The sequence below is a fragment of the Lolium rigidum genome, chromosome 7 (assembly GCF_022539505.1).
Source record: "Lolium rigidum isolate FL_2022 chromosome 7, APGP_CSIRO_Lrig_0.1, whole genome shotgun sequence".
Taxonomy (NCBI): domain Eukaryota; kingdom Viridiplantae; phylum Streptophyta; class Magnoliopsida; order Poales; family Poaceae; genus Lolium; species Lolium rigidum.
The window spans coordinates 7,345,038-7,366,490 of NC_061514.1; the positions used below are offsets into that span (position 1 = coordinate 7,345,038).

Consider the following 21,453-nt stretch of genomic DNA (forward strand, 5'->3'; position numbering starts at 1 on the left):
CCGATCCGCCGGACCTGGACACGGACCTCGACCCTGACGAGGAGGGGTACGGCGCCATCCTCCTCGGCATCCAGGAACTACCGTGTCGGCGTGACACGGTAGCCGCCTCCGGCGGCGGCATCCCCAGAACTGGGGAGTTCCCACCATCGATGTGCGCGAGCACATTTGCGAGGGTGCGGCCAGGCGCGCTCCACCACCGGCGGCAGCCGGCGGCGTTGTTCCTAGCCGGAGGAGGAGGAGGGCCGTCATAGGCCGATAGTTCACGCTCATACCTGCGCCGGAAGAAGTCCGTCCGGGCGTCGTAGTTGTCGGCGTTGCTCCGCGCGCTGCTCGTCACTGAGAGTGACGAGCACAGCGTCGATCTCCGCCTCCGTAGGCGGAGCGTGTTGTCGGCGGCGGCGGATCGAGGACGCCGCCCGCGGCCGAGCCGCCATCCTCCCGACGCGCTGTAGTCCGGCGGCGCCGGTAGCCCGCCATGTGGAGGAGCCGCCCCTCCCATTGGTGGAGGGAGCGGCGGCCGAAGCCGTTGTTGGAAGCGTCGTCGTTGTTCGCCATTGTGATCGCCGAGCTCGAGGTTGGGGAAGATTGAGGGAGACGGCGGCGTGGTGAATGCGGCCAGGCGCGGTAGTTCGGCGATAAATAGAGGTCGACGCGCGTGAAACCGAGGCGACAACATTAACTCGCCACGTGGAAGCTACGCGGCCGGCGAAGACTGACCGGCGGCAGGCTTTTACAGCGCGCGGAAGACGATGCGATAAGGACGACGATTGGCCTCTCTCGCCGACAAGTTGGGACCACCAGCCGCGCGGGAAGTTTTCTCGGCGTTTCCCGCGCTTTCGTTTCGTCTGGAGTTTCCGAGCGCTCCCCGGGGGGCCGGGGATGGCCTGGGCTCCCCGGATGGATAAAAGCCCAAATCCGGACGAAAACGGGGTCCGGGGGCGCAACTAGGCCGTTTTCGTCCATCCGGATGAAAAAAAAGGCGTCCTGGGGGCTTCGTCGGGGAGACGGCTGGGGATGCTCTATGGCACAGCGTCAGAACTCCGCAAGTAGCAGCAAGTTTGACATAGTAATTATAAGTCCTTTTTCTTAACACTGGATGTTTATGTTCTAAGACCGGATTTGTTTCCACTATGCTTTATGTCTGTTAAGTACTATAAGTTGGCGTTCCCAACATACCTTGTTCATGGCCTTTCTTGGGGCTTTATTATTTATTTGTAAAGCCGGGTGAATACCTTCTTTCAAATGAATAAATAAATAAACAGAGACCGGTCAATATCAGTGGCATATGTTGCAGCCTGCAAGTGCATCTAATATTCAGAAATTCTTACTGCATACTGGTCTCTATTAAAAGTCACATGTGAGGTCTTAACCTATTTCACTAATGGTTATTTAACAAACGTCTGTATGTAATATCACATGATATTATTTAAAAATACTATTTGACTTTTATACAAAACTAATATGATTTTTCAGATGAAACAAATATGTTAGTATGAAGGTATGATATATTACCATGCGTGGCTTTTGAGATTCATCTATAATGAGGTGTCCAAAACGTCTCTTTCTTAGCAGTTAGACTCGTTACAAACACTACCCTTGACCATGTGCTATAATAACAAAAATGGATTTCTGCAGTAACTATCATTTTCGTACAGTTACTTGTTTTATAATTTTCGCACAGGTCACAAACAGCCATACTTAATAACGAAAAATGCATAAGTAAGTTTCTATCCAATTATCCAATACCTATGTGTGTGAATTTGTGCTTAATTAATTTGTCAGAAAACAAAGTTCAGATGTATCCAGATGTAAAAATGTGCACTAAGGTTTATGTAGTAGTGATGCCCGAGATTTGAAGCCAACTCTTTGCTTGCTCTCCCAGTTTGGCATCTATAAATGTGAAGCTGCTTACATCTTTAAATATCGCCTCCCAGTTATCTCTAATCCTCCACACCCTCCCCCCTCTAACATCAACCCGCTCGGGCATTTCTCATTTGCATTTTATTGAGTCTTCACAACCTTTCTTCTAACTGCTCTGGTAGCAACACTTTGCAGTGCAAAGTGGCTCGACCTCCTGCCCTCCTCTGGTAATTATTCATGAGAGTTTTATCACTGAATGCTGCCTCTTAACTGCTTGTTTCGTTTACCATTCAGTAGCAAAGTGATTGCTTCCATCCTTAATACTACTCATGTTATGTGAAACTGTGCGTACATATTTCTCTACAAGCGACACTTCTTTGTTTGTTTGACTGCCTACAGAACCAGCGCGAAAGCCTGGCACCAATATCGATAGACCAGTCTGATAGATGGAGACGGTCGGCATCCCCGCGGCGAGCTGGGTGGTGGGCAAGGCACTGCGCCCAGCTTGTCCGGTGGTTTCTTTGGAAGCATGGGGTGCCAGCTCCATGCTAGGCTCGAACATGTGAGTCCTGAAGATGCAGCTGCTATATGCCCAGGCGATGCTGAATAACGTCCGGGGCAGGGAGATCCACAACCCTGCTCTGACGGAGCTGCTAGACAAGCTGCGGCAGCTCGCATATGGGGCTGAGGATGTGCTAGATGAGCTCGACTACTTCCGCATCCAGGATGAGCTTGATGGCACCTACCATGCTGCCGACGCGCATGATGCAGGCTATGTCCAAGACCTCATCCTCAACGCTCGCCATACGGCCAGATCTTTCGTGAATAAGGTCAAGCTACCAGCATTCTCAAGTGCTGCCACACAAGATGGTTTCAGGCAAGGATGCTTTTCTCGCATTTGCTCGTGCGGCAGTTGTGAGATCTGCTCCTTACCACCGTCACCCGCAAGCCAGGTTGGCCAGGAGGTTGCCAAAGGATGCGTGCCAAAGATTGCCTCCGGCGCTTGTAACGGTGCCCGTACTGCTGGTAAATGCTTTCCATGCTATTCTTTTCCATCCGTTCACGATGATGATCCTAACACTAGCAAAACTGGACAACGATTTCTCGTTGGTGGCCGGCGGTCCTTCGAGGCACTAGAGAGGAATCATGATGCACAATCACCAAGGTTAAAATTTGATAGAGTTGAAATGTCTACAAAATTAAGGGACATCGTAGAACAGTTGAAGCCCATATGTGCTATGGTTTCCACCATTCTTAATCTTGAGCTACTTGCCTCCAGCCGTACCCCTAGTAAGAAAACTGCTACGAACAGAGCCCAAACCACCCCAGAAATCGTAGAGCCTAAGTTATATGGGAGGGATAGCCAAAAAAATATTGTTGTAAATGAAATTGTTAATGGTGATTGTTTTGCACTTACCGTGCTTCCTGTTGTTGGCCCGGGTGGTATTGGCAAGACAACATTCATACAACACATATATGATCAGATGAAGAGCCATTTCGAGATTCCCATCTGGGTATGTGTCTCTCTCGATTTTAGTGCAAGTAGGTTGGCAAAGGAAATTGTGAAAAGGATCCCCAGAGTTGAAAATGAAAGCAGTAATTGCAGTGATGAAGAGCTTATCAAGCAAAGAATCAAAGGGAAGAGGGTTTTACTTGTTTTAGATGATGTGTGGACACATCATGAGAACGACTGGACAAAACTATTAGCTCCATTTAAAAAAGAGGGGGCAAAAGGTAACATGGTTATAGTCACAACTCGAATACCCGAGGTAGCAAACAAGGTTAAGACAACTAAGTGCTCACTAGAATTGGAGCGACTATCTCGTAAAGATATTATGGCTTTCTTTGAAGAATGTGTATTTGGTGACCAGAAACCATGGGTTGACCATCCAGGATTAGCTGACGTTGGGAACAAAATAGTGGACAAGCTGAAGGGTTCTCCTCTTGCAGCGAAAGCTGTGGGTAGATTACTAAGAAACAAACTTACAGGTGAACCACTGGATAAGCATTTTGGAAAGTAAAGAATGGGAATCACAAACGGACGACAATGATATCATGCCAGCTCTAAAGCTTAGCTATGACTACCTTCCTTTCCATCTACAAAGATGTTTTTCGTTTTGCTGCTTTAGTTTCACGAAGACTACGAATTTGGTATGGAAGAGTTGGTTCACTTGTGGATTGGACTAGATATTTTACATTCATATGATCCAAAGGAAAAAAGAATTGTAGATGTTGGACTTTGCTTTTTAAATGAATTGGTTAATTATGGATTTTTTAAAACAAATAAAAAAGAGGACGGAAGCCCTTATTATGTTATCCATGACCTACTACACAATTTAGCAGTCAAGGTTTCATCGTATGAGTGTATTAGCATAAATAGCTCTAACGTGAAGCACATAAAAATACACCACACGGTACGTTACTTGACTATCACTGTGGATAATACAGACATTGAGAATAAACTGTCTTTTGAAGATTATAATGAGAATTTGAGTGCACTAGGGAAGAGATTGAAGGTTGAGAACTTACACACGTTAATGTTGTTTGGAGATTACCATGGAAGCTTTGCCAAAACTTTTGGTGCTTTGTTTAGGGAGGCTAATGCCATTCGCGTCATTTTCTTGTCCGGGATGTCATATGATATGGATGATATATTCCACAACTTTGCAAAACTTGTCCATCTTCGCTACTTAAGGATCCAACCATTGTCTCTCTCGATCTTGTCCTTACCAAGTGTGTTATTCAGATTGTATCATTTAGAAGTCCTTGATCTAAGCAACGCGTATGATTGTGTTATTTCAACTAGACATATGGAAAACCTTGTAAAAATGCGTCACTTTCTTGTGCAAGAAAACGAGTTTAACATTCATTCTAATATTTTTGGGGTGGGAAAACTAAAATTCATTCAGGAATTAAGGGAGTTTAGGGTGAGAAAGGAGAGTGAGGGTTTTGAACCGAGTCAGCTTGGGCAATTGACAGAGCTTGGGGGATCACTTTGCATTTATAATCTTGAAAAGGTGGAAACAAAAGAAGAAGCAAATGAATTAAAACTGATACATAAAAAACACTTACTAGAACTCATGTTAGAATGGGATCTCGAGCGTTCTAACAAGAATACTTTACAAGAAGAAAATATTCTTGAAAGCCTTGTACCCCATAGCAGTCTTCAAGAGATACACATTAAAGGGCATGGGGGAACTAATTGCCCATCGTGGCTATGTGATAATCTCTCAGTTAAATGTTTGGAATCTCTTTGTCTTGATGGTGTATCTTGGAAGAATCTTCCGCCTCTAGGGGAGATGTGGATGGTTAATGAGCGGGGTGAAGAGTATCAAAGTTGTAGTATCTCACCTCCAAGCTTTCATAATTTGAAAAGCTTGCAATTAAGCAACATATCTAGTTTGTCAAAATGGGTTGGAAATGGTGCTAGTCCCTTTTTCTCCCACTTGGAAGTGATCATCGTTAGAGATTGTTCTGAACTTATGGAGTTACCGTTTTCACATCCTGCTTCCTATCAAGCACAAAAAGAGGAGAAAATGGATTGGTTTCCTAGACTACGGGAGCTTGTTATTGTAGACTGCCCAAAACTAGCGTCGTTGCCTCCTATCCCTTGGAGGATCGATGCTCAGTGCTCTGCTAAGATAGAAGGAGCGGGGTCGGGCTTTGAGCAGATCATTTACGAAAGAATAGACTGGACGGAAAGTACGGGTGGAAGTCGATGTAAGACCTGATCACGATGATGTGTTGTGGAATGCGTTGAATTTCTCTAATCTAGCAGATGTGGAATATTTGTGTATGACAAGATGTCCTCTCATGCGCGGTTGAATCACATGCGAGTGCTAACTTTCTACGAAAAGGATCGTGATACTACGTTGTCCAGAGTAGCATCTTACCGTGGGTTCAAGGTGTGGGCCATGGCATATACCGGTTTCCAGCTGAAGACTTCACTATTAGTTATTGTGATACTAGTGGGGAAGAATTGACGCTGCTACTCTCATTCTTTCCGGAGCTCTCGAACTTGAGAATATGTGCTTGTAAGAATATAACTGGGTTAGGTGTGGCGGAGAATGCAAAAACTGCTACGGAAGAGCAGCAACATACAAGAGGCGATAACAAGGAAATAATAACAGCTGAGTGGCAGCATCACAAGGACTGCTGCTCTTTCCTCCTAAGATACTGACGCTTGCAAATTGAGAAATGTTTCTTCAGTCCACCAAACGACGACCACGCAGGCGGAGGTGGGCTCCAACGTCTGCACTCCCTGCGCGCCTTGTTTATCAGAAATTGTCCCGAGTTCTTCTCCTCCATTTCGTCCTCCTCTTTTCCCCCTTTTCCAACCTGCCTGCAACAGCTCACACTACAGGACGTTAAGCACATGGAGACGCTGCACGCCATCTCAAACCTCACCTCTCTCACCCAATTAGACATGAGATCACTTGGGGAGTCAAGAGCCGAGGGCTTGTGGCCTCTCCTCGCCCACGGCCGCCTCACAAAACTGGACCTCCGTGCTGCCTCCGGTTTCTTCGCCGATCCCGACCCCTCACGGCCGCATGACATAGACGTGTTTTCCCGTTCCTCCAAGCTCTTGGATCTGACCACGGAAAGCAAGACAGGAGTCCTTGCCGCGTCGATCTGCAGCCTCCTCTCTTCCACCCTCACCAGATTGGATCTCAGGTTCGACGACGAGGTGGAGCGCTTGACAAAGGATCAAGAGGAGGCACTTCAGCTCCTCACCTCTCTCCAAGAGCTCGAATTTTTCTGGGGAGACAAGCTGCAGCGGCTCCCTGCAGGGCTACACAAGCTTATCAACCTCCAGAAATTACGCATCTGTTCGTGCTCGGCCATCCAGTCCCTGCCCAGCCTTCCAAGCTCTCTGCGGGAAATAAAGATCTACCGCTGTGATTCCCTCAAGTCGCTGCCCAACAGCCTCCCGAGTTCTCTGGAAGTATTGGAGATCTCCTGGTGTCGCGCCATCAAGTCACTGCCCAAGGATGGCCTTCCAAGTTCAATGCTAAAATTAGATGTTCATGACCGCAACAGTGAGGAGCTAAAAAGGGCGTGCCGCAAGCTAATAGGAACCATTCCGGTTGTCATAACCTGACCAATCCAAGGTATGTAACAAGCGAACACTTTCCCTCAATCTCTGTACTCATCCCCAGTTACTTCCCTTGCCTTTTCGATTCCTAACTTTGTAAGCATCAAAATCGTTCTTTTTGTTTTGCTTGGTGCATCGCACTCACTGTTGCTTGCTTCATCTAAATAACTCACTTGTTTTGATCTACCGTGCAGGATTCTCCTTGGATTTGTATATTCATGTAGCCTGCTAGAATGCTCTCTATGGAAATATGGAATCAGGGTTTCTGGGTGCCAGCTGCAAGCGTGACAGTCCCAATTTGTATCTCCAGCCTGCACATAAAACTGGTTAGTATACTCATATAATCAACAAATCAGTACTGCCTCACACCCCTCACACTTTAGAAGAAGAAAAAAATCAGTTTTGATTACCTGGGGCAAATTTCCCTTCGTGTGTCCTTCAATTTTTTGAGACGATTTCTTGTGTTGTTATGGACTGCTCTGTACTAGAGTTCAGTTTCAACAAATAAAATCTTGTTTGAATCCATCCACGAACCTCTGTTTCTTCCTATCCCAGAAACCACAAATACCATCAATATTTCCCCAGTTTATGTTGTTGTTCCAAAAGTCTAAACTGTGAGTGCTCATAATACTGTGCAGGCTGGGCCATGGAGTCATAAATTCGCCCATCTTTGTAGAATTCTCGGCATTCAGGCACTGCTCTAGCATTATAGTCTTGATATGGTACGCATGTGTAACATCACAGTTTCCGAATTCCATGCATCAAGTCAAAACTTTCTCATTAGATTTGTATATTCATGTAGCCTCCTAGAATGCTCTCCGTGGAATCAAGGTTTCAGGTGCCAGCTGCAAGCGTGACAGTCTCAGTTTGTATCTCCAGCCTGCACATAAAACTGGTTAGTATACTCATATTATCAACAAATCAGTACTGCCTCACTTCCCTCACACTTTAGAAGAAGAAAAAAATCAGTTTCGATTACCTGGGGAAAATTTCCCTTCGTGTGTCCTTCAATTTTTTTAGACGATTTCTTGTGTTGTTATGAACTGCTCTGTACTAGAGTTCAGTTTGAATAAGGGTGTGTTCGGTTCCGGAATCAGGTGGAATGGAACGGAACGGTTCCGCACCTAGCACCCATTCTTGTGTTCGGTTGGGTAGAAGGAATGGAACCAAGTTGTCCTCGGAATGGAATATACTTCAAAGATGCGGAACGAACCCATTCCACCGATTCGGCAGAATCTGGAGGAACGAGGCGTTAATCATCAGTTCACAGCGGCGGCCAGCTCACGCGCGCGGCGGCGAGGCACGCCCGACGGCGGCCAGCGCACGTGCGGCGGCGAGGAACGCCCGACGGCGGCCAGGCACGCGCGCGACAGCGATGAGGCACGTCCGACGGCTGCCAGCGCACGCGGCGGCGGCAGAGCACACGCGAGCGGCGGGGGCTTTGCTATTTGATAATTTTGGTTTGCACATAAAAATTATGTTTAGGTCTGTGTTAATTTTGATTTGGACAAAAAAATCATGTTTAGGCCATGATTATGGCTATTCCGTTCCGTCCCAGTTCCTCCAACCGAACACAATATGGAACCATTCCGTTCCTCGTTCCTTTTCGAACTGAACACAGGGTCGGAACCGTCCCGTGACCTCGGGACGGAACCATTCCGTTCCATTCTTTCGCGTTCTGGAACCGAACACACCCTAAATAAGATCTTGTTTGAATCCATCCATAAACCTCTGTTTCTTCCTATACCACACACCACAAATGCCATCAATATTTCCCCAGTTTTTTTTAGATCAACAGGGTCTCCCCCCAGCTCCATTTCATTGAAAAGAAGCCCAGTCTTTTACAGAAGATAACTAAAACAACATAACCGAAACGAAAAGATCAGGCTTTTGCTGGGGAGACTGGTTGCCATCCCAACCAACTCCGAAATACCAGCGAGGCCTTGGGCTAGTTCAAACTGGGAATAGTGTGCACACACTACAAAACATACGATAACTAAATCCATTACATCCAAACAGATAAGAAGGAGCCTACTAGCGCAGCTCCCAATCTTCTCAGCTTTTCCTTCGGCATCCTCTTGAGACTACACCACCTTTCTCAGTTTCATCGATCAGATGACCACATGAATCTTGTGGGAGTCGCCAGGATTGTCCAGGAGGTAGGCTAGCGACGCCCTGCCATCAAAGCTTGAGTTCCAGGAAGAGACCCAGTCGAAGGAGGGACATTTCACCCCACTGGGAGGCGAGAGGAGCTCTTAAACGCGGCTAGCGAGCGGGTCCATGAATCGACCGTTTCCTCCGGACTCTAGCTCTTTGAAAGGTTTCAACCAGTCCCGAAGGAGGAAGAGAACCCTTCGCCACACCTGTTTCACATTAATCCAAGTGGCTTTGTTAAACACCCGGACTATTTCTATTAAGCCATAAACTCCACAGAACAGCTGAAGAAGCTACATTAAAGTGCATGAATTTTTTGTTACAGAGCCATTTTGAAGCAATTGATTCAAAGTTAGTAACATGCACTTCAAAGATCTCTTCAAATAAGTTTCAAATAGATCTAGCCACTATACATTCAAACATAAGATGGTGGACTGATTCAAATTCAGAACACATCTCACAGGTCATGGGTTTGGGAATACCTCTAGCTCTCAGATTATCCCTAGTCATAATCTTATTCTGGGAGAACAACCAAAGAAAAATTTGAATCCTAGGAGGGATTTTCAGCTTCCAAACAGCAGGTAGATAAAGTGGAGTGACACCTCTAAAATTGATGATAGCATACAGAGAACTAGATGAGTAAATCCCAGAAGAGGTGTATTGCCAGATCAACTGATCTTCCTCTTGAGAGAAGATAATAGTCTTAGCAATCTCTAACAGTTCAAACCACTGAACCATCATGTCATCAGTGAAGGTTCTCCTAAAAGTACCTCTAATCTCCTGGCCATCCCAGATCTCAGAGATGGTTCTATTCTGTTGGTTAGAAAAAAATAAAGATCCCAGAATTGGGTAGCCAAAGGGGAATTGCCAAACCAAATGTCTTCCCAGAACTTAATGGATTTGCCATTCCCTACATGCCATTTATATCCAAATTTCACTGCTTTAGCAGCCCACATAACACCTTTCCAGAAAGTGGAAGGCTGAATGTCATGACATGATAGGATGTTTGGGTTTCTAGTGTTATATTTAGTATCTAGGACTCTTCTCCACAAAACCCCTTCACCCTGAATATATCTCTTAATCCAAGACCCAATCAAACAAATGTTTAAATCTTGGAGATTTGGAATACCTAAACCTCCAAAGTCCTTTTTCATGCATATGGAAGGCCAATTAGCTAGATGAATTTTATGATTACCTTCTTCATCATTCCACATAAAGTTGGCCATCTGTGAATCAATCGGATGCGAGAGCCCACTTGGGGAACTTAAAGAAGGAAAGAAGATAAATAGGGATACTAGCTAAACAAGACTGTATGAGAATCCTCTTGGCCGCGAGAGGATAGAAGTTTCCCCCTCCGGCCAGGTAATTCTTTTAAGAATATTTTCAATGATAGGTTGCAGATCCTCACGTCTCAATCTATCATAATGTAAAGGTATACCTAGATACTTAACAGGAAAACCTCCCATGACACATTGGAAAATATCTAGGAAAGGTTGAGTTTCATTATTATCCATATTAATAGGAATAAGTTCACTTTTATGAAAGTTAATTCTCATGCCAGAAATTTGCTCAAAGCAAGTAAGAATCCATCTCAAATTTAAAGCAACTCTCTGATCATTTTTAAGGAACAAAAGAGTATCATCAGCATATTGGAGACTAACAATTCCTCCAGATAAGAAATTGGGGTAGAGCCCACTAATCAAACCACCTTCTGTCCCTTTAACTAACATCCTAGAGAAAACATCTACAATGCAATTGAATAAGAGAGGGGCAATGGGGTCCCCCTGTCTTAAACCTTTGCCAGTCAAGAAAAAATTCCCTTCAATGTCATTAACTTTTACTCCAACGGATCCTCCTGAGTAATTTGTTTAATAAATCTAATGAAGGTGGGGTTGAAGCCTCTGAGCTCCAAAACTTCATATAGGAAATCTAGGTTAACCTTGTCATATGCCTTCTCATAGTCAAGTTTTAAAACTAAACCTTTATCCTTATTCTTATGCACTTCATGAATAACTTCATGTGCAGTAACAACACTTTCTAAAATAAATCTTCCTCTAATGAAGGCTGACTGATGATAAGAAATAAGTCTATCAATGATCTTAGCCAATCTATTAGTCAGGACCTTGGTAAAGATCTTAAAAGAGCAATTTAGAAGGCTAATAGGTCTAAACTTCTTCATGGATCTAGCCTCATTTTCTTTAGGTATAAGAGTGATCATGGCAAAATTTAATCTATATAGATCTAAGTTATCATCAAACCAAGCATTAAACATATTGATCAAATCAAATTTGATCACATCCCAAAACTTCTGATAGAACATAAAGAGAATACCATCAGGACCAGGTGCCCCATCTGCATAGGATCCAAAAACTGCAGTTTTGACCTCCTCCTCAGTAAAGGCACTCCCTAACATTAAATTCTCCTCCGGAGTAATCTTTTCTCCCTCAGAGAAGAAAGTATCTTGAAGCCTGATGGCTGGTCTATTTTCTTTTTTAAATAGGTCCTTATAAAAGTCTGTAGCTACTCTGAGCATTTCAGTAGACTCAGTAACAGGGCCATCAGGACCATCTAAGACATGAATGTGTTTTTTCCTCCTTCTCTGATTGGCCACAGCATGAAAATATGCTGTATTTCTATCTCCCTCTAAAATATTCCTATCCCTAGATCTCTGCCTAGCTTTAGTCTCCTCAAGGATCCAAAAAGAATTTAACTCTCTAAGAATGAAATCCCATCTCTCCCTCTCAATCTGAGAAAGGACGCGGAGTTTCGGATTTAATGTCAAGAACATCATATTCTTTCATAAGTTCTTTCTTTTGTTTTCTAACTGCAGACCTCATAATTACTGCTCCACCCTTTAGCTAATCTCCTAAACGACCTAAGTTTTTGTTGCCAGACATCAACTACATTATTATTATCCACCTCTACGTTCCAAGCTCTATTTACCAACACAGTAAATTCAGGAATAGCTAACCACCATTTCTCAAGCTTAAACCCTCCTTTTTTTGGAATCCTGCTCTCACCAGAATCCCAAACAAGAGGGGTATGATCACTACCTGATCTAGATAAAACTTTAGCACTAGCTAGTGGGAAGCAACTATCAAAGGAAGTAGAACGAGAAAATCTCGTCAAGTTTACACATAACGGGATTTTCTTGATTATTCCCCCAAGTATAGCTCCTACCGAGAGACCCCTATCTCCATAAGGGCCCACATTTCTATCCGGGCATTAAACTTATCAGCCCATTTGAAATCTATATTACCATTATTTTTATCTTCAACAAATCTAACTAGGTTAAAATCACCTCCTATCAACACGAGGTCCTTCCCAATTAAGACGAGTTCATGAAGTTCGGAAATAAACTCCTGTTTCCTCTCCTCATAGGCGAGAACCATAGACAGTAGTAATTCTACAAATAAAATCATTCCTCCTATTTTTAACTACGAGCACTCATCGAGAAAGTTTTAATTTCCCGAGGCTAAGACCTCTAAGAGATCGAGCATTAATGCCTACTAAGATACCACCAGCAGAGCCTATTGCGGGTAGTAAATTCCGGACAAAATTTCTATTTCCTAGCAGATTTTTCGAAAGGAGTGACTAAATTCTCCTTTTTTAGTTTCCTGGAAGCCAATGTAATCTAAATTCAGAGGCACTAAGTTATCATTAATAAAAAGCTGCCTACCAGGGGTGGAAATGCCCCTACTATTCCAAAAAGCTCATATCATGGGTAAAACTTCTTGGGGTGCTTGCCCCGAGATTTTCTAATAACATCTATCCATTCTTCAGCAAGTTCCTCTTGTTGGTCCTTATCAGACAAGGAAGCAGCTCTAGGGGAGGAACAAGCTGAATGCATGCTATCGATTCTACTTCTAAATTGATACCAACTACCTTGGCGAACCTTATCTAATTCATCAACATGTAAAACATTAAAAGGATTGTTAGACATTATACCTCTCATCCTTGGAATCTCCGGAGTTGTTAATCTTCTTCATCTCCTATGCTTTCTCCATGATGTTCTTGGATCTGTCAATCCTACATTGCTCTGCCTAACGGAGTTGCACGAGTCCCCACTTGGATCTTCTCTTTCTCTGGCTGCTTTTCGGTCACTTGATCGGCGAGATATGAAGGGAAGTCTGTACCTCTGGCATGATATCATCGGGTAGCTCCACTTCACGATCATCATCTTCGGGAGCGATCTCTTCAAAGCTGGTTGGTCAAGTTACCTTTGAGCATTTTCTCACTGTACCAGAACTTCTTCACTTCTTCACTTGCAGATATGGAAACTGGAGTCTTGTCCCACACAAAGGCACCCTCTTGATCAACTAGCCCTCTCTGGATGAGCTTCTGGTAGACATCAGCAGCACTTGATTCTGGAGGAGCACAATTCTCTCCAAGGGGAGCTTCCATCACTTGATCTTTTACGAGAATATTGTTCATTGGTAGAGGCTTGATGAATATTTCCAAGAGAGAAAGATTGTGGTCTTGCAGTAGCACTAGACCCACTCCCATTGTCTTGTCCACTTTGGTTGCTACCCTCAGCATCTCTCTTGCTCTGATCTTCAAGCTCTTCTCCAAGCAGGTCATCATTCTCTTCATTCATGGGAATAACACTTTCTAGAGTGAAACCAAGGTGGAAAAGGTTCCCATGGTATCCAAACGAGTCTTCCGGGAGGTAGTTTGGAGGGATCCTGCGAGTGAACCTTTACCACGACTTCTTGAGCATTGTTCCTAAACACACTGAGCCAATCCACTTCTAATAACGGGCCACAAACAGAAACAACTTGATCAAGACTAGTCCACTCACACCACTTTGTTTGAAGACCGATCACCTTGATCCAAGTTTCTTTGAGCACTTCCACAGGTTCTGGGTCATCATTCCAAGCTTCCACCTTGACCCAAATACCTTTCTTCTTAAGGCCAAATCTAGGGTAGCCAATAACCTCTTCTACCTTGAGATGGGGTGGGAACTTCACCAGGTACACATCTGACTGCCCAAGCTCTCTGATTTGCCATGGCCAGTTAGTCTTGTATATCTGAGCAAACTCAGCATATAGCTCATCCTTAGAAACTTCACCACCTTCAATTATCACAATGCCACAATTTCTGGTGGACCCAACTGGATTAATCACTGTCTCAGGCATCTCAATATGATAGAAACCCAAACCTGGAGCTATATGCTGTTATTCCAAAAGTCTAAACTGGCCATGGCAGTTTATGTTGTTATTCCAAAAGTCTAAACTGTGTGTGCTTATAATACTGTGCAGGCTGGGCCATGGAGTCATAAATTCTTCCATCTTTGTAGAATTCTCGGCATTCAGGAACTGCTCTAACATTATAGTCTTGATATGGTACGCATGTGTAACATCACAGTTTCCGAATTCCATGCATCAAGTCAAAACTTTCTCATTGGATTTGTATATTCATGTAGCCTCCTAGAATGCTCTCCGTGGAATCAAGGTTTCTGGGTGCCAGCTGCAAGCGTGACAGTCTCAGTTTGTATCTCCAGCCTGCACATAAAACTGGTTAGTATACTCATATTATCAACAAATCAGTACTGCCTCACTTCCCTCACACTTTAGAAGAAGAAAAAAATCAGTTTCGATTACCTGGGGAAAATTTCCCTTCGTGTGTCCTTCAATTTTTTTAGACGATTTCTTGTGTTGTTATGAACTGCTCTGTACTAGAGTTCAGTTTGAATAAATAAGATCTTGTTTGAATCCATCCATAAACCTCTGTTTCTTCCTATACCACACACCACAAGTGCCATCAATATTTCCCCAGTTTATGTTGTTATTCCAAAAGTCTAAACTGTGTGTGCTTATAATACTGTGCAGGCTGGGCCATGGAGTCATAAATTCTTCCATCTTTGTGGAATTCTTGGCATTCAGGAACTGCTCTAACATTATAGTCTTGATATGGTACGCATATGTAACATCACAGTTTCCTAATTCCATGCATCAAGTCAAAACTTTCTCGTTTGGTTACTGGATAATCTGATGTATGAACAAGATTTATTTATTTACTATGCAGGGCTCCATCTTTGAGTTAAACATTGTTGCAGCCTTGTATATTTTGCTCCATCCATGTACAGCGGGCACATGAGTGTCATATGTGGTATATTCATCCTACAAGATAAATCAATAATTCTGGTAAGCATATGTAGGTGGAACTGTACTCATGTTGTACCATACCAAATTACCAATCCCCTACATGATTTTCTAATTAATGCTTAGATGTTCAGGAAAACACATTAAAATATAACGTATTAAGAAATATCAAGAAAAATGACATGATACTCAGCTAATACTATTTCGTAGTTTCTCTGTCTTCCTCCTCAGTGGACTTGATTTATGACACACTTAAACACTTTGTCTATCTTCTGCAAGTATTCTTATGTTCATTTTTTTTTTTCTAGATAAGTTTCAATACTGGATAATCTGATATCTGACCAAGGTTTATTTATTCACTATGCAGGGCTCCATCTTGGAGTTTAACATTGTTTTAGCCTTGTAGATATCACTCCATCCATGTACAGTAGGCACATGAGGGTCATATGTGGTATCTTCTTCCTATAGATAAATCCATTCTGGTAAGTATGTGTAAATATAACTGTATCATGTTGTACCATACCAAATTACCAATACCTAGATGTTCCAGCAAACAATTATAATATACTGTATTAAAAATAGCACGAAACTAACATGATTCTCAGCTAATACTATTTCGTAACTTCTCTGTCTTCCTCCATGGATGTGATTTATGACAAACCTAACATTTTTTCTATCTTCTGCAGGTATTCTTATGCTCGTTCTGGTTGTTTCTAGATATGTTCATTTGCATTTTGGTCGTCACCCATAGAGACTTGGTGGTAAACTTGGCGTGTTCGCCCTGTGCGGGTCAGATCACCAAGGTCCAAGGCGTAATGTTGGAAGAAATGGGACTCGGTGATTTGCTACTGAATTTAGGTTTGTATTTTTCTACAGTTCGGTTCTATATTGAATCAATACAAGGTGTTCTTGCATTCTTCATAATTGTGGCTTAACAGAATTTAATGAATTATAGGAACTTGAACGAATACTCAATACTCATGATATTAGTGCTTGCGTGGAGCCAATTCAGATCTCGGGCTGTCATTAGTTGGTATGCACAATGTTCTTCCTTTGACACGTTTAGAAGTATAAAAGATAAAAGATTTGTTGTATAATTATTTTAAGTTCCAAACTTTCAGACACAACTATGATCCTGGGGTTTTTGGTATATGGCTTGTGGTACAACTATGGGAAACAGCTCTACAATAGGGACATATCTGTGAAGGTACATTTGTTCGAAGGTTAGTTAAACCCACTGAAATGCATGATCGCTTTAGCTATGCTAGATTGTATTCAATGTGCAAGTGTCAAACTCTTGTTGCCTCATGAGACCTTGGTTAGAGAACTTTTTGCTTTCTTGATAAGTTGGTAGTCTAGCTTTTGAGCACACTTACATTCTCTGTATTCATTGCCAATGAAATAATATACGAGAGTGATGAGTTCATACATATAGTCGTAAAGATAAAGCTCTTATTGATCCGGGAATATTTTTCTTTCCCACCAAAGCCAAATAAGAGAAGATTTCATGAGCCTTGATTATTGCAATCTGAATATTTAGTGCGTATTGTTAAGTTTGATGTTCCTCTAGTCTGAAGTTTTTAAAAGCCAGTCATTTCTTTTGCATAACCAATTTTTTCTAGCCTCTCCGACACTTGGCAATGCTTACCTTGATCGGGAGATTGCATACTCTACCAGGGTACATATCAAAATCCAAAAATTAAACCGTTTCTTCCATGTGTTCACACCATACCTACCTATATAGCGCATATCCTGCTATCCCTAGTAGTTGATTGTGCACACTCACCAAAGTTCGAGAAGACACAAAAGCCCTTTGTGGTCATCTTCATCAACCTTGTGAATTTGTCAGCATTGATGCCTCTCACACAAAAAAGAAAAAGAATAAAAAGAAAAAAAAAAGTAAAAGAAAGAAAAGGGGGCACCATATAGAAGATTGAAATGTTCATCCTCAAACAGGAGGAAATTTTCAGCAGCGCTTCAATGTTCATGTGCAGAATGGCTAATCGAACTTCTACCTGTGCAATAAAGATAATGAGAACATCTATTGCCTCCTGAGATCACCTTTCGTTGCATAGGCCTCTCAATAAATTATTATGATGCTTGAGTCCATTCTCTCCCACATACCCTGGACATTATTATTCCAATGACTGGCATTTGAAAAACTTTTTTGTACTGGAATTGAACTCTTATTTAGCTTTACAATCTAGATATCAGATAAGCTTTGAATTACCCTACCAAGCTCCAGATAAGCTTTCCACAAATATAAAGTAGCTATAGGAAATACTTTGGCCATTGGCCAGTGAAGGCTGCCATTATGTAATGAGTGTAGTACCGGATCATGACAAGATAATTTCACTAGACACCTGCCCTTGGAAGGTTGATAAGGGAATAAAAGTGTTGGCTACTCTTGTTTTCTTTTGCTCTTGATGTTGAAGTCAGAGACAACCTAGTGACCTGGCGTTCTAAAACTTTGATAACTATATTGTTGATGCTGTTCACTTTCGTAACTCCATTCTCTCGTGGCAATGAATATAAGGTTTTGTTTAAACTTGTGCTCAATTGTTAGCTTGCTACTTTGATAAGTTTGCAGGAAGTGTCTCAACCTGAAGTTTTATGAGGGTCTTAATAATTGTTTGCACATGAACGCTTGTTTGCAATCTATCTATGCTAAGCTTTCAGGTATTTTACAAACACGTGGGCAAGTTGAATCAGGAACCTATACCCTGTGAAAGATCTGGTCTGCCATTTACTGGAATTTGAGACATCTTTCTCAAGGGAAGAATCTGCCATGGAGAAGCTTGAGTTGAACCGTACCTTGTATTTCCCTTTGTAGCCACTTACTTCTAACAATGTGATAGTGAAGCGATAATGGGTTGTTACCACACATTATTTTCCTTCTAACTTCTATAGTAGGTTTCCTATGTATGAATGGTGCTGAAATAGGCCAAAAAATTTCATCTGTTCTTATCAATATAATGCACTGCATTGCAGTATGTTCATAACCTGCTTGGATGTCAGTGTGGTTACCTGTGTTACGTTAGAAATACTGTGCCTGCAATGGTTCAATGTAAAATTTGGCCTTTCTAGTGGTATTATGATATCGAGGTGGCAGTGCTGATCCTCAAATCATGTCGTCGGTGTGTTGTCATGTTTATTATGCGCCCTGCTTTTTTACATTGAGAAAAATCATCTTATTTATGGATACAGCGCAAGAAAAGAATACACGTGATTTTTTAAATGTAATAACAAGTTATGACCAGTACATCTCGAAGAGAGCATCAGTTTGTAGGCCTCCTCTGAATATAAAAGTTGAGGACTACTGCCAGAATTGTGTATGCTGCATCTGTCACCATCAGATGACTAATGCGAGAATTGTGTACACACTCCGTCTCACGAAACTTGTTTGAAAATGTTAAAATTTACCGTCTCACGAAACTTGTTTGGAATATGTTAAAATTTAAATGTATCAGATGTTATTTAGTATCTAATGCATCCAAATCACTCGCATATTCGACGGTTACGCCGCTAGGAGGATTTGCTTGTACTTGATCAATTGCCGCTGCCCAACGGCTACATGCCGGTTTGATCGCGTCTGAACGACCTTGGAACGGCAATATCAACCTCCTCTAACATCTCCATATACGAGGTGTTGCCGTTCCTACCAATAATCGGGCTTAATTTCTGCGCACAAATTAAACCGAATTGGACTTCAAATTTTCATTTTACCTTGTCGACCCGTCGTCGAGCACGTGGTGGGCGTCGTTCGCGTTGGCACCTGCCGGTGGCGACGGGGATGGGAGAGGGGCCGGGCCTCCATGACTCATCGTGGTCTTCGACTTCGTCCTCTTTGGTGCCAAAGACTTCGGTTTGGCGCGGGATGTCTTCGGCGCCGTCGTCGGCTTGGCTGCGGCGGCCCCTTTGGCTCGACCGGGGACCGCCGGGACAACACCGGTGGCCGCAACACCTGCTTGCGGGACCATGCGCGTTCCCGCGCGCCGCCTCTTGAGGAAGCTCGTGGAATCGACCAGGTTCACGACGTCGGCAGGGGTAGCCGGGGTGGTGGGGGTGGCGGGAGCTCCGTCGGTCACGGGAGAGGGTGGCGGGGGGTGCGAGCTAGCTCCGGCGCCCGACGGTGTCGATTCGAGACTCACGCTGCCGAGATCGGGTGACGGTGGCGCAGAGAACGATGAGGGCACGCAGATCGGCGGCGGTGGCGGTTGGGAGGAGGTGAAATTTCCATCACACGCAAACTAGGGGTTGCGTTCAGGTCGTGTTCGGTTTGCTCGTTGGACCCCTACAAATATAGGCCGAGTTGGGTTTTCGGTCTCAACTTGATTTTTTTTTTTTTCGGTTTTGGCTCATTTACGATGACTGATTTGCGCTGCCTTTCGAACCGAACCCGTAAACTAGCGGGTGTTAGAGCAACTCTAACAGAGCCCGTAAATGTTGTCGGAACTGATTTTTTCCGACGGATTTACGGGTTTGGGCCAAAAGCGGCGTAGAACAACGCCTCAATCGGAGGCCTAGCCCGTAAAACTTTCTCGGGGCCCAAGAAAGTGAGCCCGCGGCTCCTATTTATACATGCCGCGGAGAAGAGTAGGGTTCCAAAACCCTACTCCCCTCCGCCGCATCCGCTTCCTCCGCCGTCTACGTGCTTCCACTGCCAGTGAGAAATCCTGTTGTTGCCACCGCATCCGCTCTTCCGCGAGCTCCACCGCGACCACATGGCTAGCGCCGGCAGCAACGGGAGGGGAGGTGGGTCGCTTGGCAGCAACAACTCGCCGCCGCGCCCCCCGTCTTTCGCTCGGAGGCCGAGCGGCGGAAATGGAACCGCTCGGAGGGCGCGCGGAAACGGAGCGCGCGCCGGTGGACAAACAGGGGGCCCCGCTACGCCAATAGCGGAGAGAGCTCTTCCTCTGGCGCGTTGGGCCGGGCCCTTGTGCCGCCTGTCGCCGACAGCAGCGACGAGGAGGAGGAGGAGGCGGCGCTGGCGCGCACCGTCCTCAACTCGGCAGACAACGTCCTCAAAGACGAGGAAGAGGCGACGGCGATCCAACATGTCGCTGTCATTTCGGAGGCCGAGGCGTGCGCATGCTTCCGCCACGAGGAAGCGGACGCCGTCCATCAGGTGCACGATTACGAGGCGGCGCAGAAGGAGGCCGCCGCTCGCCGCGTGAAGCAGGAGGTCGGCGACCTCGACTCCGAGTAGGTCGCCGACGGAGGCGTCCTCCGCCGCGCGTAAAGGCCCCGGTAGGGCCGAAAATTAGTTAAGTTAGGTCACGCAACGGAGGCCAATCTATATGTAAATGTATTTTGCGACGGCAATGTGAAATTTTAGTTTTATGAACTTTTGCGATGATCAATTCTACCGCCATATTTGAATTTTGTTTTTTTTTCGAATACGGCTACTATTCTGCGCCACCTCCAAATCAGCTCGAAAAAATGTTTTTCTGCAAACTGAACTTGCGTTTTTTTAGTTCGTCCGGCTCGGTTAGAGCATCTCCACCGGCAGCCCCCAAATAGGCACCGGCAGGGGCGCCGACACTTCCATTTGGGGGACGTCGGCACTGCATCCTCTATTTGGGGATGCTGCTCCCACACTTGCGCCCCCAAAACGGCGGCCCCGATAGATTTAGAAATTTAAAATGATATTTAAAAACTGAAATTCATACAAAGTTCATACAAAGATAGCTCGAATTTAAACATAACTAAAACTAAAACTTAATCCTATCTACTGGCCGTCGGTTGGGCCGCTCGACGGTCCTACCTCGTCGTCGTTCTTCGCCATTGGCGCCTGCGATCGTGCCTGCTTATCCTCCCTTGCTTCGCGCATCTGGTGGTGGAGCATGGCGGCCGTCGTCGCAGGGGCTTGCCGGCGGCGCTGTCCCCGCGCTTCCAGCCTTTCCCGAGAAGCGGCGAGCTCGGCGCGCCTCGCCACCTGGCGGGCGAAGGCCTCGTAGTGCCGATGGGCGTTGAGTTATGCGAGCCTCTGTCGCTCCGCCTCCATGAGGCGGCGTCCCGCCTCCTCCGTGGCCGCTCGCTGGCGCGAGATCTCGAGGGCGTGCTGGAGGTTGGCGTCGTTGACGAACTCGCGCTCCTCCTCCTTCAACCGCTTGTATCGATGCGCGTTCAGCGACGCGAGGATCGCCGCCTGCTCCGGGTGGGCGGGGGCCTGCGGCGGCTGCCTCGACTGCGCTGTCTCCTCCGCCGCCTCTTCTTCCGCGGCTGCGACGTAGACCT

The 21,453-nt window shown here is 44.8% G+C and overlaps 1 protein-coding gene, 1 long non-coding RNA gene and 1 pseudogene across 2 annotated transcripts; all 3 read left to right on the forward strand.

Moving 5' to 3' along the window:
• The first annotated feature begins 1,944 nt into the window (after positions 1 to 1,944).
• On the forward strand, positions 1,945 to 3,643 carry LOC124669608 (annotated as a pseudogene).
• Positions 3,644 to 5,824: 2,181 nt separating this feature from the next.
• On the forward strand, positions 5,825 to 6,961 carry LOC124670846. Its single transcript, XM_047207316.1, has one exon. The coding sequence runs from the start codon at positions 6,236 to 6,238 to the stop codon at positions 6,959 to 6,961; it is 726 nt and encodes a 241-aa protein (XP_047063272.1). The 5' UTR covers positions 5,825 to 6,235.
• Positions 6,962 to 14,493: 7,532 nt separating this feature from the next.
• Positions 14,494 to 16,677, forward strand: LOC124669613. The gene is made up of 7 exons (XR_006992258.1): positions 14,494 to 14,628; positions 14,941 to 15,024; positions 15,137 to 15,255; positions 15,581 to 15,695; positions 15,900 to 16,071; positions 16,169 to 16,246; positions 16,335 to 16,677. It is a non-coding gene; the product is annotated as an uncharacterized LOC124669613 (long non-coding RNA).
• The last annotated feature ends 4,776 nt before the right edge of the window (positions 16,678 to 21,453 follow it).